A 21,973-nucleotide genomic window follows, 5' to 3' on the forward strand; every position below is an offset into this window, starting at 1 on the left:
TCAACTAAACATTTCCCCTCTTGCTCCGCCTGTCCCTGCTGATCGCTCTCTCTCTCTCTCTCTCTCTGTGCATCTCACATTGGGAGGCGCTCCTTACCCCGGCAGACGACGGACAGAGGGAAGAAAAAATAAAGCAGGACCTTTAACTCGACCTTTCCACTAACTCACGCTTGTAACCTTTTCGCTGCCCTTTGCCGTGCTGCAAGTGTTGATGACAAAGATTCTGTGGGGGAGGAGTGAGGTTCGCTGTGTGTGCGTGTGTGTGTGTGGTCATGCAGCACTTGTACCTGTTTACATTTTCGTTCTCCATATGTGAGAACAGCGTTGAGGCGTCAGTGTGTTTTACAGGTGTGCGTGTCTCCTCATGAGTGAGACAGAGCAGGTTGAGCCCCCTCTCTGTCTTTCCCCTTCCCAGACTGATTAGGTTAATTAGCCTGCAAATTAGCTCTTTCAAAAACATCAAGGCAAATTAATTTCGCTGCAGAGACAAATGAAGCCTCTGCCAGGCAGTAGAAGCATTGTGAGTGAGAGGAAGTGCGCGGCATTGCCGGGTGAAAGTATTCATTTAGCAGCACATCATAATTATATTTGCCTCATAGCTTCAAATTGATTCTGATACCTGCTGCCTTCGCTGCTCAATTTCAGTTTCGCAAACAGGCCGACTCTTTGGTGTCTCTCCAGTAGCGAGAAGGCTCTGAATAACCGGGCTGCTCTTGTATATATTAACGTGGATGTTAAATGTTAAATGAAGTCGAAGCGGGAAATCCTCAAGGTGGATGTTTGGGTCGCATTGCAGATTAAAAACAAATTAGAGGGGCATAAACTCATTAAAATGTGAATGATACTGGCTGATTACAGATTAATATTATAAATATAAGTGCATTCTGTACTTTTACGAAGTTGGTTTTGGATTATTTCTAAGCAGATGTGATTTTTATACTACATATATTGAGGGAAGTATCACAATCAGACGTTTAATGCCAGGCACGCTTTCACATACAAGGACTTTGCCTCTGTGTTTTGGTGTGAAACAGCAAACATATAGAAGAAAAATTTAAGAAAAGTCAAGACTCAAATTACGCCAACCACGATCAGTTACAAGCTAAACTCAAACTTTGATGGCAAGATAGTGAGCTGACTGAGGACAATAAAGGGTTCAAAAACACTTCAAACATGGCTCCAAACTGAAACTATCGACAAGAGAAGTGCGGAACAGGACGAGAACATTCTGAGCAGACCTGACGAAATTGAAGTTGACAACATTGAACCGAACACGAGTGTTGGCGAATAATTAAGCGGGGCTAGTTAAGCATCCACAGCACCTGCTAAAGTTAGCAGCAAACAGCTGTATTGAGTAAACCTACGCTATATTTTATTTTAACATTGGCTATAATGGTATAACTCTATATTGTATATTGGGAAACACTGCCCAGACCCACTCTGAAAGTTAATGGGTTCTCCTTTGGCTAATGCTGCAGTTTTCCACCAAGATTTAATGAGAATCAGGCCATAGTTTTTCACTAATCTCTCTGACAAACACGCAAACACACACTTAGAAAAGAATATGTAAAATATATCTGTTTTGAAAATGAAAATAGCATCTGAAACGAGGGAATGGAATGTGCAAATGTCCACAGCAGGAAGTATTTAGAATATGTGCACTGTGCGGAGATAATAGCCACAAATTAATGCTATGCAGTGAGTCAGATGGCGAGGCTTCACATTAATGTGGATTTCAGGGTGTTTGGGGCGGAATAACAGTCAGTGTCCTTTTGATGAGACTAGCTGCAGTCAAGAAGAAGCAGATGTGAGGTCTTGGTCTCGATGGAGCGCGGCCTACTGACAGAGGAGAACGTTTCAAGCATTTTGTTTCTGAGGTGGTGGGAGGGTTCAGCCACAATCTTTCCTGCTCACTTCAGGTCATGATCACTGATAGTAACACACTCCTCTTTTAAGGGACTCCTTGCTCATGATTGCACAGTTCCTATCTGAAGGCTGGCTGATCTGATTGGCTGTCAGCAGCTCTGGACCTTGCTAAAGGGCACCAGGGTTGCAGTTCTGAGAGAGTTGCTCTTTCAGTTCAAGGAAATGTGGCAGCTTAATTACTCAAACGCCTAAATGCTAAAAGAAAACACAGTGAAATGTAATACAACATCATGTAATATCAACAAATGAACTCTGAACTTCAGCTTTTATGCCTGCATGGATGCAAGAAAAAAAGAAATGTGAACATCCGGACAAAAATATGATTGAGAAGCTCCATGGACACCATTACTGTATCTTAAATTTATACTTTTTTTGTCTTCTACCTTCCCTGTTGTCTTTTTCTTTCCCTTAACCAAGACAGTAGTTTGCTTCTTGCAGATGTGTAGTGAGAAAAAGACACGTCTACCTTTGTTTTATTCCCTTTGTCTGTCAGCTTCACACCACAAAATCTGAGTTCAAGTCAGCGGGTCTGTTTCCATTCAATTTGCTTCTTAGTCCGCAGCCAACACAGCGTGTGGAAGACTAAGCCGTCCACTGTGTACAGACTTTTTAAAAAGAGCATCCCACCATAGACAAAGACACAGACCACAACTGTAAAACCTCAGTTACCAGTGAGAGAAAAATAAAGGGACAACTTAGAAAAAAAAGAGCAACTGTTGAAACATTCTAAAGGTCAGTCTAAATGTGAATGCGGCCTCTTTTGGAAATAAGTTATCTAAATATAGAGCACATAAAAGGACGTAGCCTGCGATTACAAATTAGATCGTTCCATTTTTAAAAATAATCTCTTGTTTATCTCTTTAATTGCAGCTACTCCAAACCCCTTATCTCCTTTCATTAAACAGTTGACTGAAGAGGAAGCGTCTAAGTAACAATAGCAGAAATGAATGGCATTGACAACCGAACCTACAATCATTTACAGTACACTGACAGACTTGAGGAGTCCTTGAACACACCACGACTACAAAAGTGCCGGTGCGGCCAACAATGAGTATGAAGACGTACATGTGCGTCTACACCAATATACCTTCATCCGCGCATGAGGTGCTAACACCAAGGACATTAAGGCACAGATGTTCACACACACACACTGTACCCTGTGAACTGTTGCCAAGGCAACTGTAGACCACTGACAAGGGGCTTATTGCTTCCATGAAGTGACTGCTGGCCGTGTGTGCGTGTGTGCGTGTGTGTGTGTGTGTGTGTTCTCACAGGGCACTAATGAAAGGCATTCATCATTCTGGTCCCTCTATCTTTACTTCTGATATCTGACGACCTCACACGCACACGCACACACAAACACACTCATGGGCACACATGCACTCTGCTAATCGCTCCCATCATGGTGCCTACAGCTGTGTGTGTGTGTGTGTGTGTGTGTGTGTGTGTATGTGTGTGGAGGAGGATGAACTACATGGGGGGCAGGAGATAACATATTAAACATTCCTCCCGTCTCCACCTAGTCCAAAACACCAGAGAACACACACAGCACGTTAACATCATGCGTGTGTGTGTGTGTGTGTGTGTGTGTGTGTGTGTGTGTGTGTGTGTGTGTGTGAGCTCAGGCTGCCGGAATAAAGAAATGCTAATCTGCTCATTGAGTATTCAACAAACCAAATGTTTGCCTTGGGAAAAAAAGCTCTGCTTAAGGGACTAATTACTACAAGTGCTGGATGTAATGTTGCTCCGTTGCCTCCTTCGGCTCCCTCCTTCCTTCACTAGTCAGATGGGTGCTGTTTTTCCCCCTCTGCTCACTTTGGGGTTTCTTTTTCAGCCACTTCTTCCTTCCTCTTTGTATTAATTTCCAAAAATCATAAGATCTACCAGCCGTGACAGTGTCGGCTGGTAACGTTATTACCTTTAAGTCTGTGTGTGTGTGTGTCATCGTGGCGAAGTGTGTTTCTGGATACACCCACTGTAGCGGAACATCCATAGAAGCAGTTTTGAATACTTTGGCAGGTGTTTACATGTTCGTCTGTCGGTCCGCAGTCGCATCGTTTTACAGGTGTGTAGTTAAAGAAAAATGAAAACCAAGTTTGACAATGGGTGGGTAAATACTGTACTAATGTTGTAATGAATACTTGGCACTAGGACTGGGCGATATATCGATATAAAACATATATCGATATATTTTTTAAATGTGATATGGAATTTGACCCTATCGCGTATATCGATATAGTTAAAATTTGCACTGTGATCCTTGCTCCGGGCAAGCCGCTGACCCGGAGCTCTCTGCACTGCTCCCCGCGCCCCTCCTCCTTCATGCACAGAGAGGGGGGGCTGGAACAGACACTCCGGCACTCTTCAACAAACTATTGTTGCCCCGCACTTCGGCCTTGATGCCCCATGAAAAAAAATCATTGTACGGCCACAGTGGCCTCTGTAACTTCAGTGACTCCGCAGTTCGCGCAGGTGGAGTCTCATCATCACGATGATCTCACGTGAAAGCCTCTCAAACAGCAGCAGCATCTCAAAACAGAGGAACGAAACTTAAAGCACAGCGAGCGCAGCCGGTTTGATATGATACGTGACTGACTTATGTGGTAGGATTTAGTCCGGTAAAGTTGGAAATATATTCACAGATTCGAACTTCCCGGATCAATAACTCATAAGTGAAACCTTGTTAAAACACAACTGACGGCTCTTTCCTACGGTAGTAAGGTAGACAACGAGCTACAACCGTATTTTCATCCAAACGAGTGTCTGGACATTAACTCTGGTCTGTATGGTCAGCCAGCTGTGAGACGAGGGCGCAGGGACCGTCCACAAAGTGCGACACCGAAAAGAGAAACTAGAAAAAATATTCAATAACTTCACTATTATTCAGAGTGTATTGTTACCAAAATCATTCCACACATCAGTGGTCTCCTGCTGGTTATTCTACATTTTTTTTGTTTGGGAAAAAATGTGCTTTGCCATAATTTTGGGGAATTTCTATTGGGAGAAATATTCAATAACATTAATATTCAGTATAGTGTCACAAAACTCACCTCACCCTAACCCTACTTAAAAAACAAACTGTTTTCTAATGTAACATCAACTTGATATTGGTATTTAAAAAACGTTTTGATACATAATCCATGTGTTATTATAAATTAGGATGTTATGGTATCAGTCTGAAAGGTAAATCAACAAATTTTACTTAGTGGTCTTTGTGCCCTGTCATGTGGCCTTGGTGCCCCTGAAAAAAAAAAAGTGAAGGCCAAATGGACTTGCCCCTAAAATGATGAAATTCCCACCCACATGTCATATTTGGCTTTGACTTTGACTGAACATTTGCTCTCAATGTGCAATAAAAATATTGGGATATATATCGTATATCGATATTCAGCCAAAATATATCGGGATATGACTATTGGTCCATATCGCCCAGCCCTACTTGGCACTCATGTAATTTCCTTTTTTTATCCGATAGTAGGCTATGTGTTGAAATATACAGCAGGGAACATCAAAAAGGTTTTATATCTACGTATATAATTCATTATCTAACATTCAAAAACTCATCTACAGACAGTAACTGTTTTTGTACACAACACTGCTATAGCTTGTTTTACCTGCAACATATTTTGTAACAAACAAGTTGACAACAATCTCGGTGGTAAGTGTAATGTATGCAAAGAATATGCCGTACCATATGTGTGATAACATATTTGGACACTAAAGTTGATTTTCTGTATATTTTCCTCCCTCACAGTTGACAAAGATCTGAACAAGGATGGCAGATACGTCAGTCTCACGTCATGTTCTTTGCATAATATCAAATATTATTGTTCAGCCACTGGCGGTCGTGTTAAAACTGAAAATGAATGAAGTAGAAATATTTGAACGTTTTTTTCTTTCATTAAACTGTATTGCATCCCAACCCCTAACCCTAAGTCTGATATCCACTAAAGAAACACATTCTGAAAAAAAGTTAATTTAAAAAAGAACCTAGAGCCACTCATCAGTCCATAATAAAGAGAGCATAAAGGTTGGACTTACCTTGACTGAGTCTCTATCTGAGGAGGTGCAGGGCAAGAGACAGAATAAAGGAACTGATTAATGAATGTTATGTGAAAGCACAAAAATACAAAGACGCACAGATGAAAAAAACTGATAATGGAAAAGTCTCACACACAAAGACATGAGAGAGATTGCGACGTTTTCTGGGATGGTCTTAATGTCAACTAAGACTCAATGTTCTATTGTATTATTCTACAAGTGAGTCTGCAACTTGTTAAGTGAAATGTGATGAAGGGAAATAAAGCAACAGTACATGGTTATATACGGGCCGCAACATCAGCCAAGTCATTCTAACAACGCACACAGTGTTTGCATAAGACCCATGAAGTATTACAGTAGCTGCAGGGGAAACAACATTCATCATTTAGAAAGTTGAATCATGGCCGAGGAACCATAAGGTGCTTAAATTCTGAAGGAGGCTTCAAGAGGACAAAAACACACTTTTCCAATGAAAGTTTTGTGATGACCAGGTCTGTTTTGATTAGATAGGCTAGTAGATATAGTTAAATCAGTGCTGCATAATATAATTCTTTAAAAAAATAATCGGTGGGAATAATGATTTTTGTATCAAACTGGAAATTTTCACTGAAAACAACTATTACAATCATGATGATATGACATTTGTTGGGGTGTGTACAAATATGTTTTCATACATCTGAAGGACAAAATGTGTAAGTCTGGGCATCTCTGCAGAACCACAGTGCTCAATGCTGTTTTTTTTTATAGATATATTATCTTAAGGGGGCTCTGTGGAACTTCTGCGTTGTGCTAGAAGCAGGTTTTTTCTATTAGCGGACTCCACTTCTAATCAAACATTAGCTACAGTTGCTCTCTGTGTTGGCGGAGCGGAGATAGCACTGAGACGAGGCACTCGAGAACGTACATGATGTCACATCCTTTGGACTGTCGTGGAAAATCTGAGTCCATCACAAAGAAACCCAAAAGAGAGAAGTCCAGCAGCATTAACTTTAAAAAAAAATGTCCATGGGCTTGTATAGGCAACTAAGAGAGAAGGGGGAAGGTCTAATTTTCCACGTCACAATACAATCTGCTCATATATGGCTGATAAAGAAGTGATAAATATAGGTAAATTGCAGCATAATGTTACATAGAGCCTCTTTAATCCAAAAATCGCCTCTTCTTTGTATTTGGACATTGCACTTGGCCATGTAGCGATATCGACAGTATTGTATTATTAACTGTGCAGCCCTTCTAAATACAGATAGATGCACACATGATAAGTTGTTTGTACCTACTTACCAAAAAGCTGCTAGATTTGTACGTTGAGGCACTTAGAGGGTCAAAATTACACTAAGTCTAGCAACAAAGTCACCAAATAGATAACAGCCTGCTTTACAAGAAAGAACTGCATTTAAAAAGACCTGTAATCCCGCACATACACACCCACTCACAGGAACTCGGCTCGAGACGGAATAGGATTGTTATTGATTTTGCTCCTAATGGGGCTAAGTATTACCTGAGTTAGCTTTACTGCAGCTACAGGGCAAGGTTAACAGCTCTGCTGCACTGTAAAAACCTTCACAGCCATGCTGCAACAGAGTAATTAAGAGCTGGCACACACTGTTTCTATCGCACGCACGCACACAGGCACGCATACACACACACACACGCGCGCACACACACACAAACACACACACACACGCGCGTGCACACACGCGCGCGCACACATACACACACACATACAGCCTCTATGTACTGTAATTAATTGCTTGAGCTCAAAGTCAGCTCGGAGAAGAAATAGAGGCGTTCTGCGTGTACGAGAGAAGAGAGGCATCATGGTGTTTGTGTATCGCTCCTTATTAGGCCAATTAAAATAGCATAATGACAAATCAGTTTTTAATTGCTTTAACTGCTGTTCATTCAGACTACTAACAATTAAGCATCCGCATCAATAACAGAGGTGGTATATTTCATAACTTTGACTGAAGTTTCCCGTCACGTTGAATTAGTCTCATGAGCTGAACAAAAGATATAAGATTAATTCTTTCTGTCTTTTAAACACATTTGACTTCTGCTTATCAATAACTAGCCATTTGCATTGAATACTGACATGTTATAGAGGTTTGTCTGTATTCTTTTTTAAAAAAGATGGTATTTTAGCCTGCTACATACAGCAAACTAAAAAGCTAATATCTAATATGATCCAACAATGTGACATTATAGACATTTCAACAGTGAAGAAGATGAGATAAAATGAAGAATGATGCAACAATTTTATGAAGATTTATTTATCTCTATTCATGTTTGTATCTTTCCTCGATGTGACCGCTAAGTCAAATTTAAATAAATGTTTGTATTAAATAAAAATGGAGGAGGAAGTAATCAACAAAAACAAAACTTTCCATTGTGACTGTTTAACACACAAATAACCACTAATACGTCCTAAGACTGACTGCAGACATGAAGACGCCGACACCTGCACACATACTGACATAAACACGTCAACACCTACTGTACACACACACACACACACACACACACACACAAACACATGCAGAGCGGACCTTACCTCTCGGCTGTTCGCCATTGTTATCATGGTGTTTCCTCTCATCTTTGAGTGGCAGCTGGTGGCTCAGGGCGGAGGACAGAGCCAGCAGGCTGGCAGTGCCGGCCCCGGGTGGCAGAGGGGGCTGGAGGCCAGCTGGGTGTGGCGTGAGCGGGATGGGGATGGCGTGGCCATGGGAGAGGTGCTGCGCCTGGAGCTGCTGCTGCTGAACACCGAAACAATAATTAGTGTGATGCTACTGTTTGACCTGAAGCAGTCGGCATGGTGGACGACAGACGGGAGGGAGAGCTGAGGAGAGGGGGAGACCAAATAAAAGCCTGGCTAGAGCCTGGCCAATACTAGATGTATTGTAGATATTCTAAGTATTTAAGTTTTCTCAAAACATGTAAAAGTCTCTGGGTACCATATTATATGACATCGAAAATAAAATAGAAAAACCTCTCACACTGAACCTCTTTTATTTTCCGTATTCTTTTTTGAAGGAGAATGCTGCAACACTGTAACGCTGCTCAACAGGTGCGTTTTGGAAATATAATAAAAACACTAGACAACCGCACTAACAAATATCGATGTCTCACGTCTAAAATCTCACTAATTAAAAGCTGTCCTAGTATCCTAGCCATGACAGCACTATCCCAATCTAACAAACTTTTGGTGAATGAATATCTCCAGTTGTCCATTTAGCATTAGCATCAGTGTCTGGCTCCTCTTCCACCTTAAAAATTATCTTTTTGTGTGACTCTCTACCACTTTTTCCAACATTTCCCTCTGATAGGTATTGTGTGCATGTGTATGCGTGCAATACACCCACTCCTATGATGGCGTTGAGTTCGGCCATGGTGACCTGCTTGGCCCTCTCCACCGCCTGCACCACCTGCTGCTGATGCTGGGAGAGAAAACAGACAAAGTGAGAAAGTGAGACATCAAAACAGAACGTGGGACTAAACGATCCGTGCATCATCCTTCGCATCTGTTTGGGATTGCTTTTTTTTCTCAAATCACAACAAAGCCACTGCTTTTTCAGTCAAACATGAATAGCAGCTAAATCACAGCCGTCTGTGAGTCACTCACACTTTCGACTGACTGACGCACACTTCACTATCAATCAGCAGAGGCACTGATCATAAAACCTGAGAAACTGTCTCGGACTAGGCTGTAGCACAAACCGTATATGTTGTTCCTCATACGTTTCTGGACAAAAAACATCCAGCCCGCAGCTCTGACCCGATTCAGTTTAAATACCATCAGACAAGAACTTGAAACACCTCTGAGTCATCACTGCCAGTTGCTCTTTATTTATCCTCACAGTTGGACACTTACCAGCACGTTCATTAAAACTCACCAGATAAAACAAATAAGCAGCTAATTAGGGGCGTACTAGTTGCCCAAGTGTGACTTGCAAAGGCCAGAACCGCAGAATCTGAGAACCGGTGGGGCAGAGCGAGGTCCAAAGGGGGAAGGATCAAGATTCGGCATCTGTACACACACACCAAATATCCTGATGTAAACACCAAAGTACACAAGAGAGATTCTGCACAACAGTTAACCATAACCATACATTCTTGACAAATCTGTTGTCTGCCCACATGCCTCACGATGGTGTATATCGGCTAAAGCTTCGACAGAAATGGAGATGTTTGTTGAGAGAAACAGACAGACACCCAGAGAGACAGACAGCCAACAGGGCAAAGTCATCCAAAGGGTACAGAGCGAGAAAGACGGATGCAGACGGTGAGAGAGAGTGCAGCGAGATTCATCCAGGAGCGCCAAACATCAAAGTAGGGCAGAGATGAAAGAGCTTATCTGGTGTGGAAATGAACCTGACCATCGAGTTCAGCTACACCTCTGCAGGCCGAGTCGGACTGGCCTGAACGTGACCCACGCGCCTGCAAAAATCCACCCGGGCTGATGATCGCTGGCGAACAGCTTTTATATCGTTATTATCAATAATTAAATTAAAGATCTGGGACGGGCACCAGAAATTCTTTAACAGAAGATTCACTGTGTCGTCTCAGCCAAGTCATTATGCATCTTAAACATCTAAATGCTGCTTTGTTTCTTACCTTTCCAGACTAATTAACACTGTGTTTCTGATTGTCGGCATTAGCTGAGCAAGACGAGCACAAATTACTTCAACTTAAAAGCAGAAAACACGTGCACAGATCAACGAAGCTGTCACACTTTTTTTAACACAGTTGCAAAGGAAAACAAGACGGTAAATGTCAAAAGCTCCCTGTAAAAAACTTAAAAGCTAGATTTTATTTTTTAAAATAGTACTGGCTAGTAGAGATGCACCAATTGACCAGGGAGTGTCTGGAATTGGCTGGTTTTTAATATGACACTGTCTGCTGTGTCCAATTCTGTGCTGGTCATGTTGCACACGTCTTACTTTCAGTTCCACCAGCTGAAACTAAAAGGCAGAAACACAATATTTTATGTGATTTACCAAAAATATGCGGACTCATTTAAATTTTCAGGTCAGTGTTTGTTTCACCGTGGGAGCGGAGTCAAGACGGACACCGAGCAGAGCTGAGTCAGCAACGTTACTTGAGTTGAAGAGGGAATGTGTTGCGATCTGTTCTTTTGGGTAAAACTTTTTAAAGGATTACAATATGCACATTTACTTTGAGGATAAGGATCTACTGTCTGAGCCAGAGCAGTGAACTTTTAGTTTTCACAAAAAGAGTCCCATATATAGCAGTACACACTGCATAAATACCTGTGCTAGAGTCCACTTAGACATTTCAGTCCATTTAAATGGCTTATAATTTGTACTTTCTATTACATATATAACATTTAGTGTTTTATTATGAACATATAATTGAATTTCCCTTAAAAAAAAAAGTTACAGAAGTTTTTTTTGGATGCTGTTGATTATGGTTCTGAGAAAGAATGAACAATTGGAATCGGCAATTCAAGTCGAAACATTTTAAATCAGAAATGGTGTCTCGCTGGTGGTAGCTGGATTGGCCACTATCTGTCATAATGAAACGAACACAATCACTAAAACTCTTGTTAACTAATGTCGTATTTAAGGCTGGGTTTGTTCAAAAACATTGTCAGATTGGTGCTGCAGTATTAAATCAGTTTTGCTGTAACACCAAAAATCTACTTTTATCAATTCCATTACTTACTGAGTGCAAAAATTTGTCTAGAAAACCTTTTATTTCTGGACAAGACAGGAAACATCGATACAAAAAAAAAACAAATTAGGAAACAAAGTCAATTTTAAGAAAAAGCAGTAGAAAGACACATCTGACTGGAGACTGATCCTCGATTCATGCCAATGCACAACTATATGTAGGCATAAATTCTGATATTGGTTCTCAAACCGAGCAATTACTGCTCGATACAGCAGCTTGACGGATACATCATCCTATTAGCGACGACAATGCTGCTGTCAAAGAAATTTCCAAACTGCGACCGGGAACAATGTGAGAAAACGACAGGAATAAAAATAAAAACAAAAGCGCTCTAACAAACACGCGCGCGCGCACAAGTCGACGTGATTCGCTGCACAATAATAATATGATTGTGTTACACTTTGTACGCACAGCCAGCAAACGAGGCTGTGCATCAAAACAAAGCGGTAAAAGCCGTTTCCTCTCCCTGCCTCCCCTCTCTGCGGGGCCTCGGGGCTGTGTAGCAGCACCGCAGTCTAATGCCATTATTCCTAATCCACCCTAAACCCTCCTAATCCATGGCTAATCTGGAGGAGAGCTTTGGAGTCCCACACTCACTCCTTCCTGCTGTTCCCACCCCTACACACACACACACATGCACGTACACACACATTCGACTCCTCCAGAGGAAGGATTTATCAGCTAAACGCACAGACACACACCTTAAGATTCCATAATAAACACACTGTATAAAAACACACGTCTCACACCTACAACTGTATCTTGCACACATGTATAGCATGTTTTATGTGTATGCAGGTGGACAAATATTCGCAAACACACACTCACAAGCACAAAATAAACTCAAACAAAAGAATTGTCTCACACACACGCATGCACGCACACACACAGACACACAAGCAAACACACACACACACACACACACAAACACACACTCAGCCGCTGGCTCCTGCATATGTTAGTGGGAGACATTTAATAAGTTCAGAGCATATCTGCCTATCCCGAGCAGGGAGGATTAGCCCAGGATAATCTGTGTGTGTGTGTGTGTACACACACACACACATACAAGGCAGTATGGATGCATGTGTGTGTGTCCATTACTGTCTGTTTTGCTTCACAATCCACCACACACTCCTCCTCCTTCTATGGACCCTCTCTCTCTCTCTCTCTCTTTCTCTCTCTCTCTCTCTCTCTCTCTCTCTCTCTCTCTCTCTCTCTCTCTCTCTCACTCTCTCACTCTCTCTCCCACCTCTGACTTAACTCACAGTGACAGCCATTTTTTTGCATTTCTCACCTCTTGGGAGAGGAAGGGGATGACTTGGGCGCAGATTGCGTTCAGCCGCTTGACGATCTCTGCCTGCAAGACAGAGAGGTGGGCGAGGGAAACACAATCAGCATCAAATTGGCGAACAGACAAGAAGGCGTCGTCCTCATGTAACCTACAAATGCTCACATGAAGTCGGTTTAATGTGTGTTAAGTTCAAGTAACAGTGCACAGTATTTCCACATCAGGGCCGGTTAACATGAAACAACAGTAACTTGATGTTAACTGTTGTTTTCAGCTTTCAGATTTGCTGTTTGTTTTTTCCTTTGGCTCACAGGAATTTAGGCTTTCAACATACAGTATGGCACTTAAAGGTGACCTGTGTGTCCCTGTTTGGGTTATCTCATGCACGTATTCACACAAGATGCACAATACACAGTCCTGCTAATGGTGTCACACAATTTCACTTAACAACAAGTGATGGTCAGGCCAAGATATGCAGCAATGCGCCAGCAAAGACAGGGGAGATGAAGAAGGCTGCAGCCAGGTAAAGATGGATGTAAACAATCGGCTTTACAAAACAACCTCAAGGATGCGCAAGATGAGTCTTGGTTTCCCTGAATGAAAACATGAGCGCAAGAAAAAAGGAGACGTCCACGTACCACCCACACTGTGAGATTTAAAGATGATCTCTGGAGAGTGCACAGGCAACTCGGCATCGCCAAAACAGAGGAAACACACCCCCCGAAGACAGCACTCTCTGAAGCCAAATCAACTGACTCCAAAGAACGATAGACATGCTTTATAAAAGATATCAGCTATTAGCTTTTTTAATAATCTCATTTCATGTGCTTCAAACTTCTTATTATACATTACAGTCAGAATTGATTTTGTCAACTTACTGAAAAACATCCGCCGCGGGCTATAAATATCATGTCTTCTTCGGTGTCATTTCTGTCGCGATGCCATAGACTTAATATTCACCCCGCTGTCTGAACCATTCATGAGAGAATAATGGAGTAAAAATAAACATCAGTCTGTCCAGCAAACGCCACAACAGAGAACAGCGGGATTGTTTTTTATCGCTGAGTGTCGAGAGAGATTTATTCTTTTCAATCCACACTTTCGTCTTCCTTGTCAAAAACCTGGCGTAACACTACCCACAATGCAACCTGAGAATTGACAGACTCAACAGCCTTACGGAGCCTTGAGCAGCTGGACTCAAGTTTTTGTTTTATTTTCAAATTTGTAATCTTAAGCCCCATTTAGGGATTTTTAAAAGGTCCCTCTGGAGCCACAGAATGCTTTATTGCAGAAGTCCGTCCCTAGACCTATAAACTGACTGTAATATGTAACAATTTGCATTTTTAAAGGTGCAATGCGTAAAAGTTTAGTGAAAAACATTAAAAAGCTTCGACAGCATGACATCTACATATAGTATTGTGTTGCAGAGATAACTACTGAAGCAAGCATGCTAAGCAGATAACCCTGACTTGTCCCGGTCCAAAGCCCCTGTACTAGCGATATAAACACCAACATTTCCCCCAGTGCTCCAGGTCCTCCAGTTCAGACTAGCTAACAGCAGCCACAGTTAGCAGCAGTTAGCAGCTACTCTGATGATTTGTTTTGAGTATGAATTCTTCAGGTGGCTCATCCTTACATATTGCACCCTTGAGTAAATCTACAATTATCACAAATGTCAGTTAAATCTCCATTTTAGTATTTTGGAAGTGGAGTAAGAACACTGTAAAACAAAAAATTTGAGAGATACAACTGAGAGACATATTACCCAGCAAGATTTAGCACCAACTACGGGACATTTAACCTTCTGTATCCCACATTCAATGACCACTTATAGTATCAATTCATTTCAGATAAATTGCTACCGAGATAATCTAATATAAGAAGAAAACAGTTCCATCACTACATAATTTGTCCACCAGTGAGCACTGAAAAAAAACGAATCAAAATTGGCATCAAGATTGTTTATCAACCAGTTAATGATTTTCTAACTCCAGACATCAATATCAGTAAGAGTATAAAGGCTACACCACTTATCCTTCAGCATCTCTGTAAGGTTATTCCACCACTGCACTCTCTTAACATCAATCAATTCCAGCCTAATGCATGATCTGTAAATATAAACCCAGGATCTGGCCCTCGTGAGAGTCCACTGAGGCAGACAGCTGAAGGAAAACATGACTTTTGTCACTGCAATCAGCTAAACTAAGAGCCAGCTGTGCTGAGAAATCCATCATGGACCGAGAGACTATCTCCAAGTCCGACACAAATGCAGAAGAAGCAAGTAACCTTGTCAAGGGCCTGTTTGTTTGTATGTAACCTTGATGGAGGTGAACTTTGCTCTGGTATCAGTGGTAACAGAAGCCCCCAGAGGCCATGAGAGCGCACCTACAAAGCAACGCTGCAGCAGGGTGGTGCACATAAACACGACCATGTTCACACCTGCACAGCCTTCTCTGTATGCGGCAGATGTTTCTACTGAACCCAAGGGTTGGCTTTTAAAGATTACACAGCTCTCTCTCTCTCTCTCTCTCTCTCTCTCTCTCTCTCTCTCTCTCCACATCAGGTCGGATTTTTTTTTTTTTTTTTTTTTAAACGGGAAATTGTCTGATCCATCGTCCCAAAGGGAGTGCTCGTAGTGCAACTCAAATCCAAACACAAACAGACAAAAGACACCGACTCACACAAAAGCACACGCTAAGTGGCACAGGGGGAAACACATTACCTGCTTTGGTTGTAAGATTAAACACGAACAACCAGAAAAACACAAAGTCTTTCCTCGAGAGAGGTCATGTGACCTGCAATGATCAGACGACTCTGGGGCTCTGATTTGACAAATAATATGACTTCCAAGACTTACAGCAGTATTTTACTTTTTTTCTTCTGGTAGTACAAACTCAATCAAATTTTACGCAGCAGGACACAGTTTGACCTGCGGGCTAAAATAACATTGTTGAAGCAAAAACAACAGGATGCTGACTGCTCCTTTGGATGATAGCAGAGGAAGCTGCCTCTTTAGCCCCGATCAAACGGCAGAATCTTCTGTGGGAGGTCATCACTGCTGATTAAATGCCATTAAAAAAATGTTGATCTCCATACAGAAACTTTTTCAGGGTTTGACTCTAAAGTCAACACAGTTTAGCATGGCTGACTGACTGACTCTTCACACTCGTCGCACTGGTTTTTCATTTAGATGCACTGGCACATCATTTGGGCTCATCCAGTAAACTATTTTCCCTAAATGTCTTAACACACTATGTAAATCATTGTATGATGGGTTTTTCATCTCAATCACAGGACACACAACAAGAAATAATAATCTCAATGGATTGAGGATAAAGCATTTTTAGGCCGAGGACAAAACGGGTGGTTTCTCTCATTCTTACATTTGCAAGATGGACATACAATCCTGCTACACGCTGATGAAATAATCTGAAGAAAATATTTTGAAAGGCTACTACTTGTTCAAAGGCAACTGCTACCAAACCAGCTTGTGTTTAGTGAAAAATACTTTTGTACATTTTTTAAATCTGTCGCTACCGATAAAAATGTTTAGTCGCACTTCACATAGTCTCACCCTGGAAGCCTGTTGTGAGTTTTGTCACAAAAGAAAAAAGGAAAAGAAGCAAATCCTCACATTTTAGACACTGTTTGGCATTTCGACTTGAAATTGACAAATAAATGATTAAAACAGTTGCAAATGTATTGACCCTGACAAAAGATTCAGAAGTATCCACAGACACACAACCAGCTGCAGCTTCTTTCCTCAGGCTGTGAGACTCCTGAACTCATCCTCAACACTCCACCATAAAAAATAGTTTTTTCTTGTGTAGCATGATGCGACTACAACTTGCAATGCGTTGCTGTAGAATGACAATATGAATTAACCTTGAGCCCTAATCGGCTAATCATTTCAGCTCCATGATGGAGAGCTGGGAGATACCAGAATTCAGAGGGTCTGACATCCGGTTCAAACAACAGCTGCCTTTTTAAAAACATATTGTAGAGTTTTTTAGGACTACAGCTGTTTAAAGTCTGACTTTATCTTTACTGGGGCAGAAGGTGCGTGCTCTGCCAAAGAAGCAGCAGCAGCTCTGGCGAAGTTTTTACTTGCAAAGAGAAGATGCTGCAGAGAAGAGGTGCGGCTAGAAAAGGCAGCTATGTCTTCCAAAGATGTGCTCAGCCAGACGCACGCACAACTAAACAAAAGGGCAGAAGCATGGCTTCTTAAGCTGAGGCTTATCCACTCGTCAGACTCTTCAGACACACTCAAGAGGTTCCACTCACTACACTGATTCATTCAATATTCACACTTAATGATTCACTTATTGACAATTATCTCATTATGTCAGAAAATACCCCAAATCAGCGACATCCAAAGGGATCTGATTCTTTTTGCCGATGTGCCTTTATTGAACATACTGTTGTGCTGACATTTAAAGATGAGACATCAGAGGCCATGACTGTCATCTTTTTCAGGGCGTCTGTGCACCAACTATCAGCAGAATTAGGCGGCCCTTTCAGGTCAAGCAGATTTGGGAACCAGAGGCAGGGCTGCAGCCACCCACACTCCCACAGACAACCTAAAACACTGACATTTTCATTCTATATTTAATGTTTACCCTTGCTGTGCACACATGCCCTTTTTCAGCTCGGTTCTGCTTCACATTCATACACACCGGGGAGCTGCCTGCTACATATCAGCCTCAGAGAAACTTCACTGTACAAGGTAGTTGGGGTTAAGTGCCTTGCCCAGGGGCACCATAGTGTTAGGTGTTGAGGGCAATAGAGGCTCAGCATTTTAGAGCTGGGAAATGAGCTGTTGATCCTACAACTTTTATGAGTCTTCTACAGTAGCGAGCATCACACCGTATGAGCTGTTTGGACATAAGAGGGCTGCCGAGCAACACCAGAATTAAAACAAAATTTCTTCCCCAGCTCCCAAAGTTAGCCAAACACATACCACAGTCCACGCCAGTGATGGTAAGTTTGAGGTCTTTAAGTGTTATTATTGATTTTAAAGGAAATGAGCAGGGAGGGATGGGAAATGACCAAACTGTGGAAGTTGTTATTACACAGTCAGCACCTTAAGCCATTAGGCCACCGGGGCGCCGCAGCCACAGCTCTACATTTTTGCAAACCATTTTAACCAGCAAACCAGCCATAACTTTTTTGTTTTATTGTGTGCCAAAGCAGGGTTGACATTCAAGTCAATTTGAACTTTATCTGGACCAAACAATGATGATTTAACTTTGATGGTTCACTTGATGGTTTAACACTGTGATGGTTCAGACAGCTGTAGTGTCTGCTGATTATGCAAACTATCTCCCATTACCACCAACATACTTTAAAAGCGTCCTTGTCTCCGCGCCACATGTCCCTAACTTAGCTTTGTGTTGCCTAATATGCATAAAACAACATTGGCCGACTAGCCAAGGAAGCTAAGCTAAGGAAACTGTGTATGAAAAAGGCACAACTGAGAGAAACAGCGTCTCAAGGGAAAAGAAACACTGCTGCCGCAAACTCAGCTGGTTTAATCAGGAAATAATAAACGGGAGGTGGAGACATAGTGTTAATGCAATGAGCAGCAACATGCTACTTTTAATTTCCTCCCACGCACATATCACAAACAACAACAACTCTTGCCCTATGGCAACTCCAAAGGGACATGCCACTTAATTGTGCTCTCTGTTGGGGAGCCATTTGAATCACGGTGTTATGATGGTCAGAGATTAGTAGTTCATGGCTGTCAGCCTTCAGCGATGGACAACTGCATCGTTCATTGGCCCAACCCTAGTTACACACCTGAAGTGGGTGAACAAAATTGACAGCGTGTCAAGGGTCTAAATATTGTCTTTACAAATCATTTTTCAGGGTTCTAGGTGCTTCCAGAGACTTCCAGGTTCAACCAGATGAGCTGTATGGAGGCTTTTCGTAGGTTTCTTGTTGTTTCTGAGAAGGTTGCAACGGTTATGTGCTGTGAAGCTCCAGAAATGTGACTTCTCATCCACATGAGGGGTGAGTAGATAATGACTAAATGTTCATTTTTAGGTGAACTTATCCTTTAATTCATTTAATGAAAAATTTATGTGATTAAGAGCTTAAACGATAAGTCAATGAATCATTAATCTTGAAAAAAAAATTGGGGGACAACTGATTGATAATTGATAAATCATCAAATCCACTTTAGATATTTAGATATCAAACTAATTATCTTTGGGTTTTATACTATTTTCTGGGGCTGTATGGACCCAAATGTGGAGCAGTTTAATCAATAATGACAATAATATTTCAAAGCCCTGCATGCAAACCACTAAAACCATAACTAGAATGGTTTATTTAAAAAGACTGTTGGACAAACAGTGTTGTCAAACTAAATAAGGATCCTAAAGCCACTCAGTTGTAAAGATGCAGATCTCCTCTAACAACTCTACAACCTGAACCTTCGATCGATCCGTTTTGAAGAGGTGACCCTGAGATGTTGGCAGAGAAATGGAAACAAAAGCAGCGGAGCAGAAAAGGAAATGGAGATGCTTTTCCAGGAGGAAACACAACCAATTTCAGGTGACATTTTACATCAATGGCAGGCAATCGTGACTGTCGGCCAGAGTGCAGGGATGTCAGCCTATTTGCCCAACGCGTCTGTTCACACCGCAGAGACCGAAAAGAAAAAGCAGGGCTCCTTTTATTTCCTGAAAAGTGTCCTGTGATTTGAGCAAACCTGGGGAATTTTTCTCTGCAGGCCTCGACTTCGACCTGAACCCCTCGCCGTCTTGACAGTGAATAAATAATAAGAAACGGCTGGCCAGAGAGGCCTCTTAGGTTAGGACTCACACCCGGTCGATCCGGGGAGCTTATTGCGAGATTAGAGGACTCTGTGGTCACATAAAGCCCAGTAACCTCAGAGGCGAGATCATGTGCACTGAATTTATCTTTGACCCTCAGTGTGAGGAGCTAGAGAAATGCTCCTGCGGCAGAAAAAAAGAAAAATCAGTGAGCAGTCGCTGTGCAACATCAAACACCTCATTTTATGGTTTGCCCCCTGTGATCAGATCAACAGCATGCAATAAATGGTGTGATCTTCCTCAGCCATTGACTCCCAACAACTTCTGGCAGGGTTCGACTGCAGAATTTGCCACTGAATATGCTTTTATTATTTACCTGAGAGCACCTACTTGGATTACAGTACTCTCTTTGTTACGAAAGGATGGTGAGCTAGCATAGCACAAAAACACCCAGGCAGTAACCACTTATCACAAAGATGTTGCCCAAAAAAAATAAAAACCAGCTCAAATACTCCCACTCTAAGTCCTAACAACAAAGAAATTAGATCAGGCAGGAGCCCCGGAGTCAGATTGGGTCAGAGAGAAGATCAAATGTCCATCTCCCCTGTGGAGCTTTGTAAGCACCACATCAGCACCACTTTTCACCACCAGCTAATACACCTAATGGACCCCACCATATAAAGGCTGTACTCCCTTGTGACTGCATGTGTGTGCGAGTGGGTGTGTGAAAGACACAGCAAGATAGGTTGGGAGGAAAAGGGAGGAAAAACAAAGGGGTGTTAGACACACAGGCTACAAACAAATTCAGCTAAATTAGTGCTTAATGTAAAGATTTAGTTTGTTCTAAATACAAATCATCCAAACCCTTCTATAATAGAGTTTTAGAGTATTTTTTGCATCTTACTGAAGTTTAAGATAAGCCCTCTCTTCCTTCAGACAGGGTTCGCAGTGATGATACCTGCTGTCTGCTGACTGTAAGTAAGGGGACATTCAGTCTCGGCTTATTAATGAAACCACAAATAAATACACCAATGTTTGCTTTTGGCTTCTGTAAGGTCAAACGTTCACCTTTTTTTTTTACCAAATATACATCTTGCAAGCTGCAGCTGGCAACATACGATCATTCCTATGCTGCCCTATTTTCGTCTCTATTTTCATTCTTTAGACCTATGCATGAAAAAAGAGATTATTTGCAATCTGTGCGCAGCAGTCATATGTGAAACCTGATGTTGCCACCATTTGTAATCTGTGTGCAGCGCTCTATTCACATCAAATGAGGCATTGCAGCATAAACAGCCTTGGATAGCGCATTTAGTCTGCAGTGGTGTGGACTGCAGGAGATGTCAGAAAAAGTGCTCCGACCCTGTGGTGAAAAGTTGAAATCCAATCAAATTTTGGAGAAATGCTCATGATGTTCAGATATGAAAACACCCGCGGGAAGGAGAACCTTGAAAGTCATGTAGCCCACAGTACTATTACTATTATTATTATTATTATTAATGGAGGAGTGACTGATGAACGTCGTGATGAGCTTACCAGCGATGGATAACCCTGCCACAAAAGACTACAAAAACAGTCCGAGCAACATTCAAATGGCCTTTTTTGAACTGGTCCTTGGCATCAGTTCAATTGAAAAGAGATATGTTTTAGAGAAAAAATCAGAATTACGCAATATTTTATAACCAACAGACAAAGGAAACCAGCCAGGACTCCAGAAAATCACTGCACCTGACCAAAAAATTGCCCTAGCTTGTCATTTTCATGGCTAGGTTTCTGAACAAGCAATCAACACACGAGACAGATTTCATTACCTTCGGAGAGAGCAACACTAGCTGCTTCCCCCTGTTTGTGGTTGGTATTTACTAGGGCTGCAGCTATCGATTCTTTTTGTAATCGATTAATCTAACACTTTATCGATCGATTAATCGAGTAATCGGATAATTTTTTTACGGCGTTTTTAAACAACCAAAACAAATAATGCATAACGAAAATGATGTGGCTGTAAAATGATCAAGCATTTCTCAAAAAAACAGAGGTATTCATTCCAACTCCAACATTTGGCTCCAAAACTAAGCCCATTTATTAAGTGCCAGTGCCAATAATTAAACAACAATACAGTTAAATCAACTTACTGTAAAACATGTATACCATGTAAAACTGTGAATACAAACTTAAATAGTAAAGGCCATTTGGCCTTGGTTTTGTTTTCTTAATACAACATTACAAAAAAAGGATTGCACCTTCT

The 21,973-nt window shown here is 41.6% G+C and overlaps 1 protein-coding gene across 3 annotated transcripts in view; it reads right to left on the reverse strand.

The window, feature by feature from the left end:
* Window positions 1–21,973, reverse strand: part of LOC115581522 (transducin-like enhancer protein 4) — a 37,110-nt gene that overhangs the window by 8,035 nt on the left and 7,102 nt on the right. For 2 of the 3 annotated variants that reach the window (XM_030416670.1, XM_030416672.1), the window contains exons 5-8: window positions 12,953–13,015; window positions 9,327–9,401; window positions 8,519–8,720; window positions 5,968–5,984 (exon numbers count right to left, since the gene is read on the reverse strand). In XM_030416670.1, the coding sequence (XP_030272530.1) occupies window positions 5,968–5,984; window positions 8,519–8,720; window positions 9,327–9,401; window positions 12,953–13,015 (357 nt within the window). The remainder of the gene's footprint in view (window positions 1–5,967; window positions 5,985–8,518; window positions 8,721–9,326; window positions 9,402–12,952; window positions 13,016–21,973) is intronic. The other variant, XM_030416671.1, reaches the window with a different exon arrangement.

The sequence above is a fragment of the Sparus aurata genome, chromosome 5 (genome assembly GCF_900880675.1).
Source record: "Sparus aurata chromosome 5, fSpaAur1.1, whole genome shotgun sequence".
Lineage (NCBI taxonomy): Eukaryota > Metazoa > Chordata > Actinopteri > Spariformes > Sparidae > Sparus > Sparus aurata.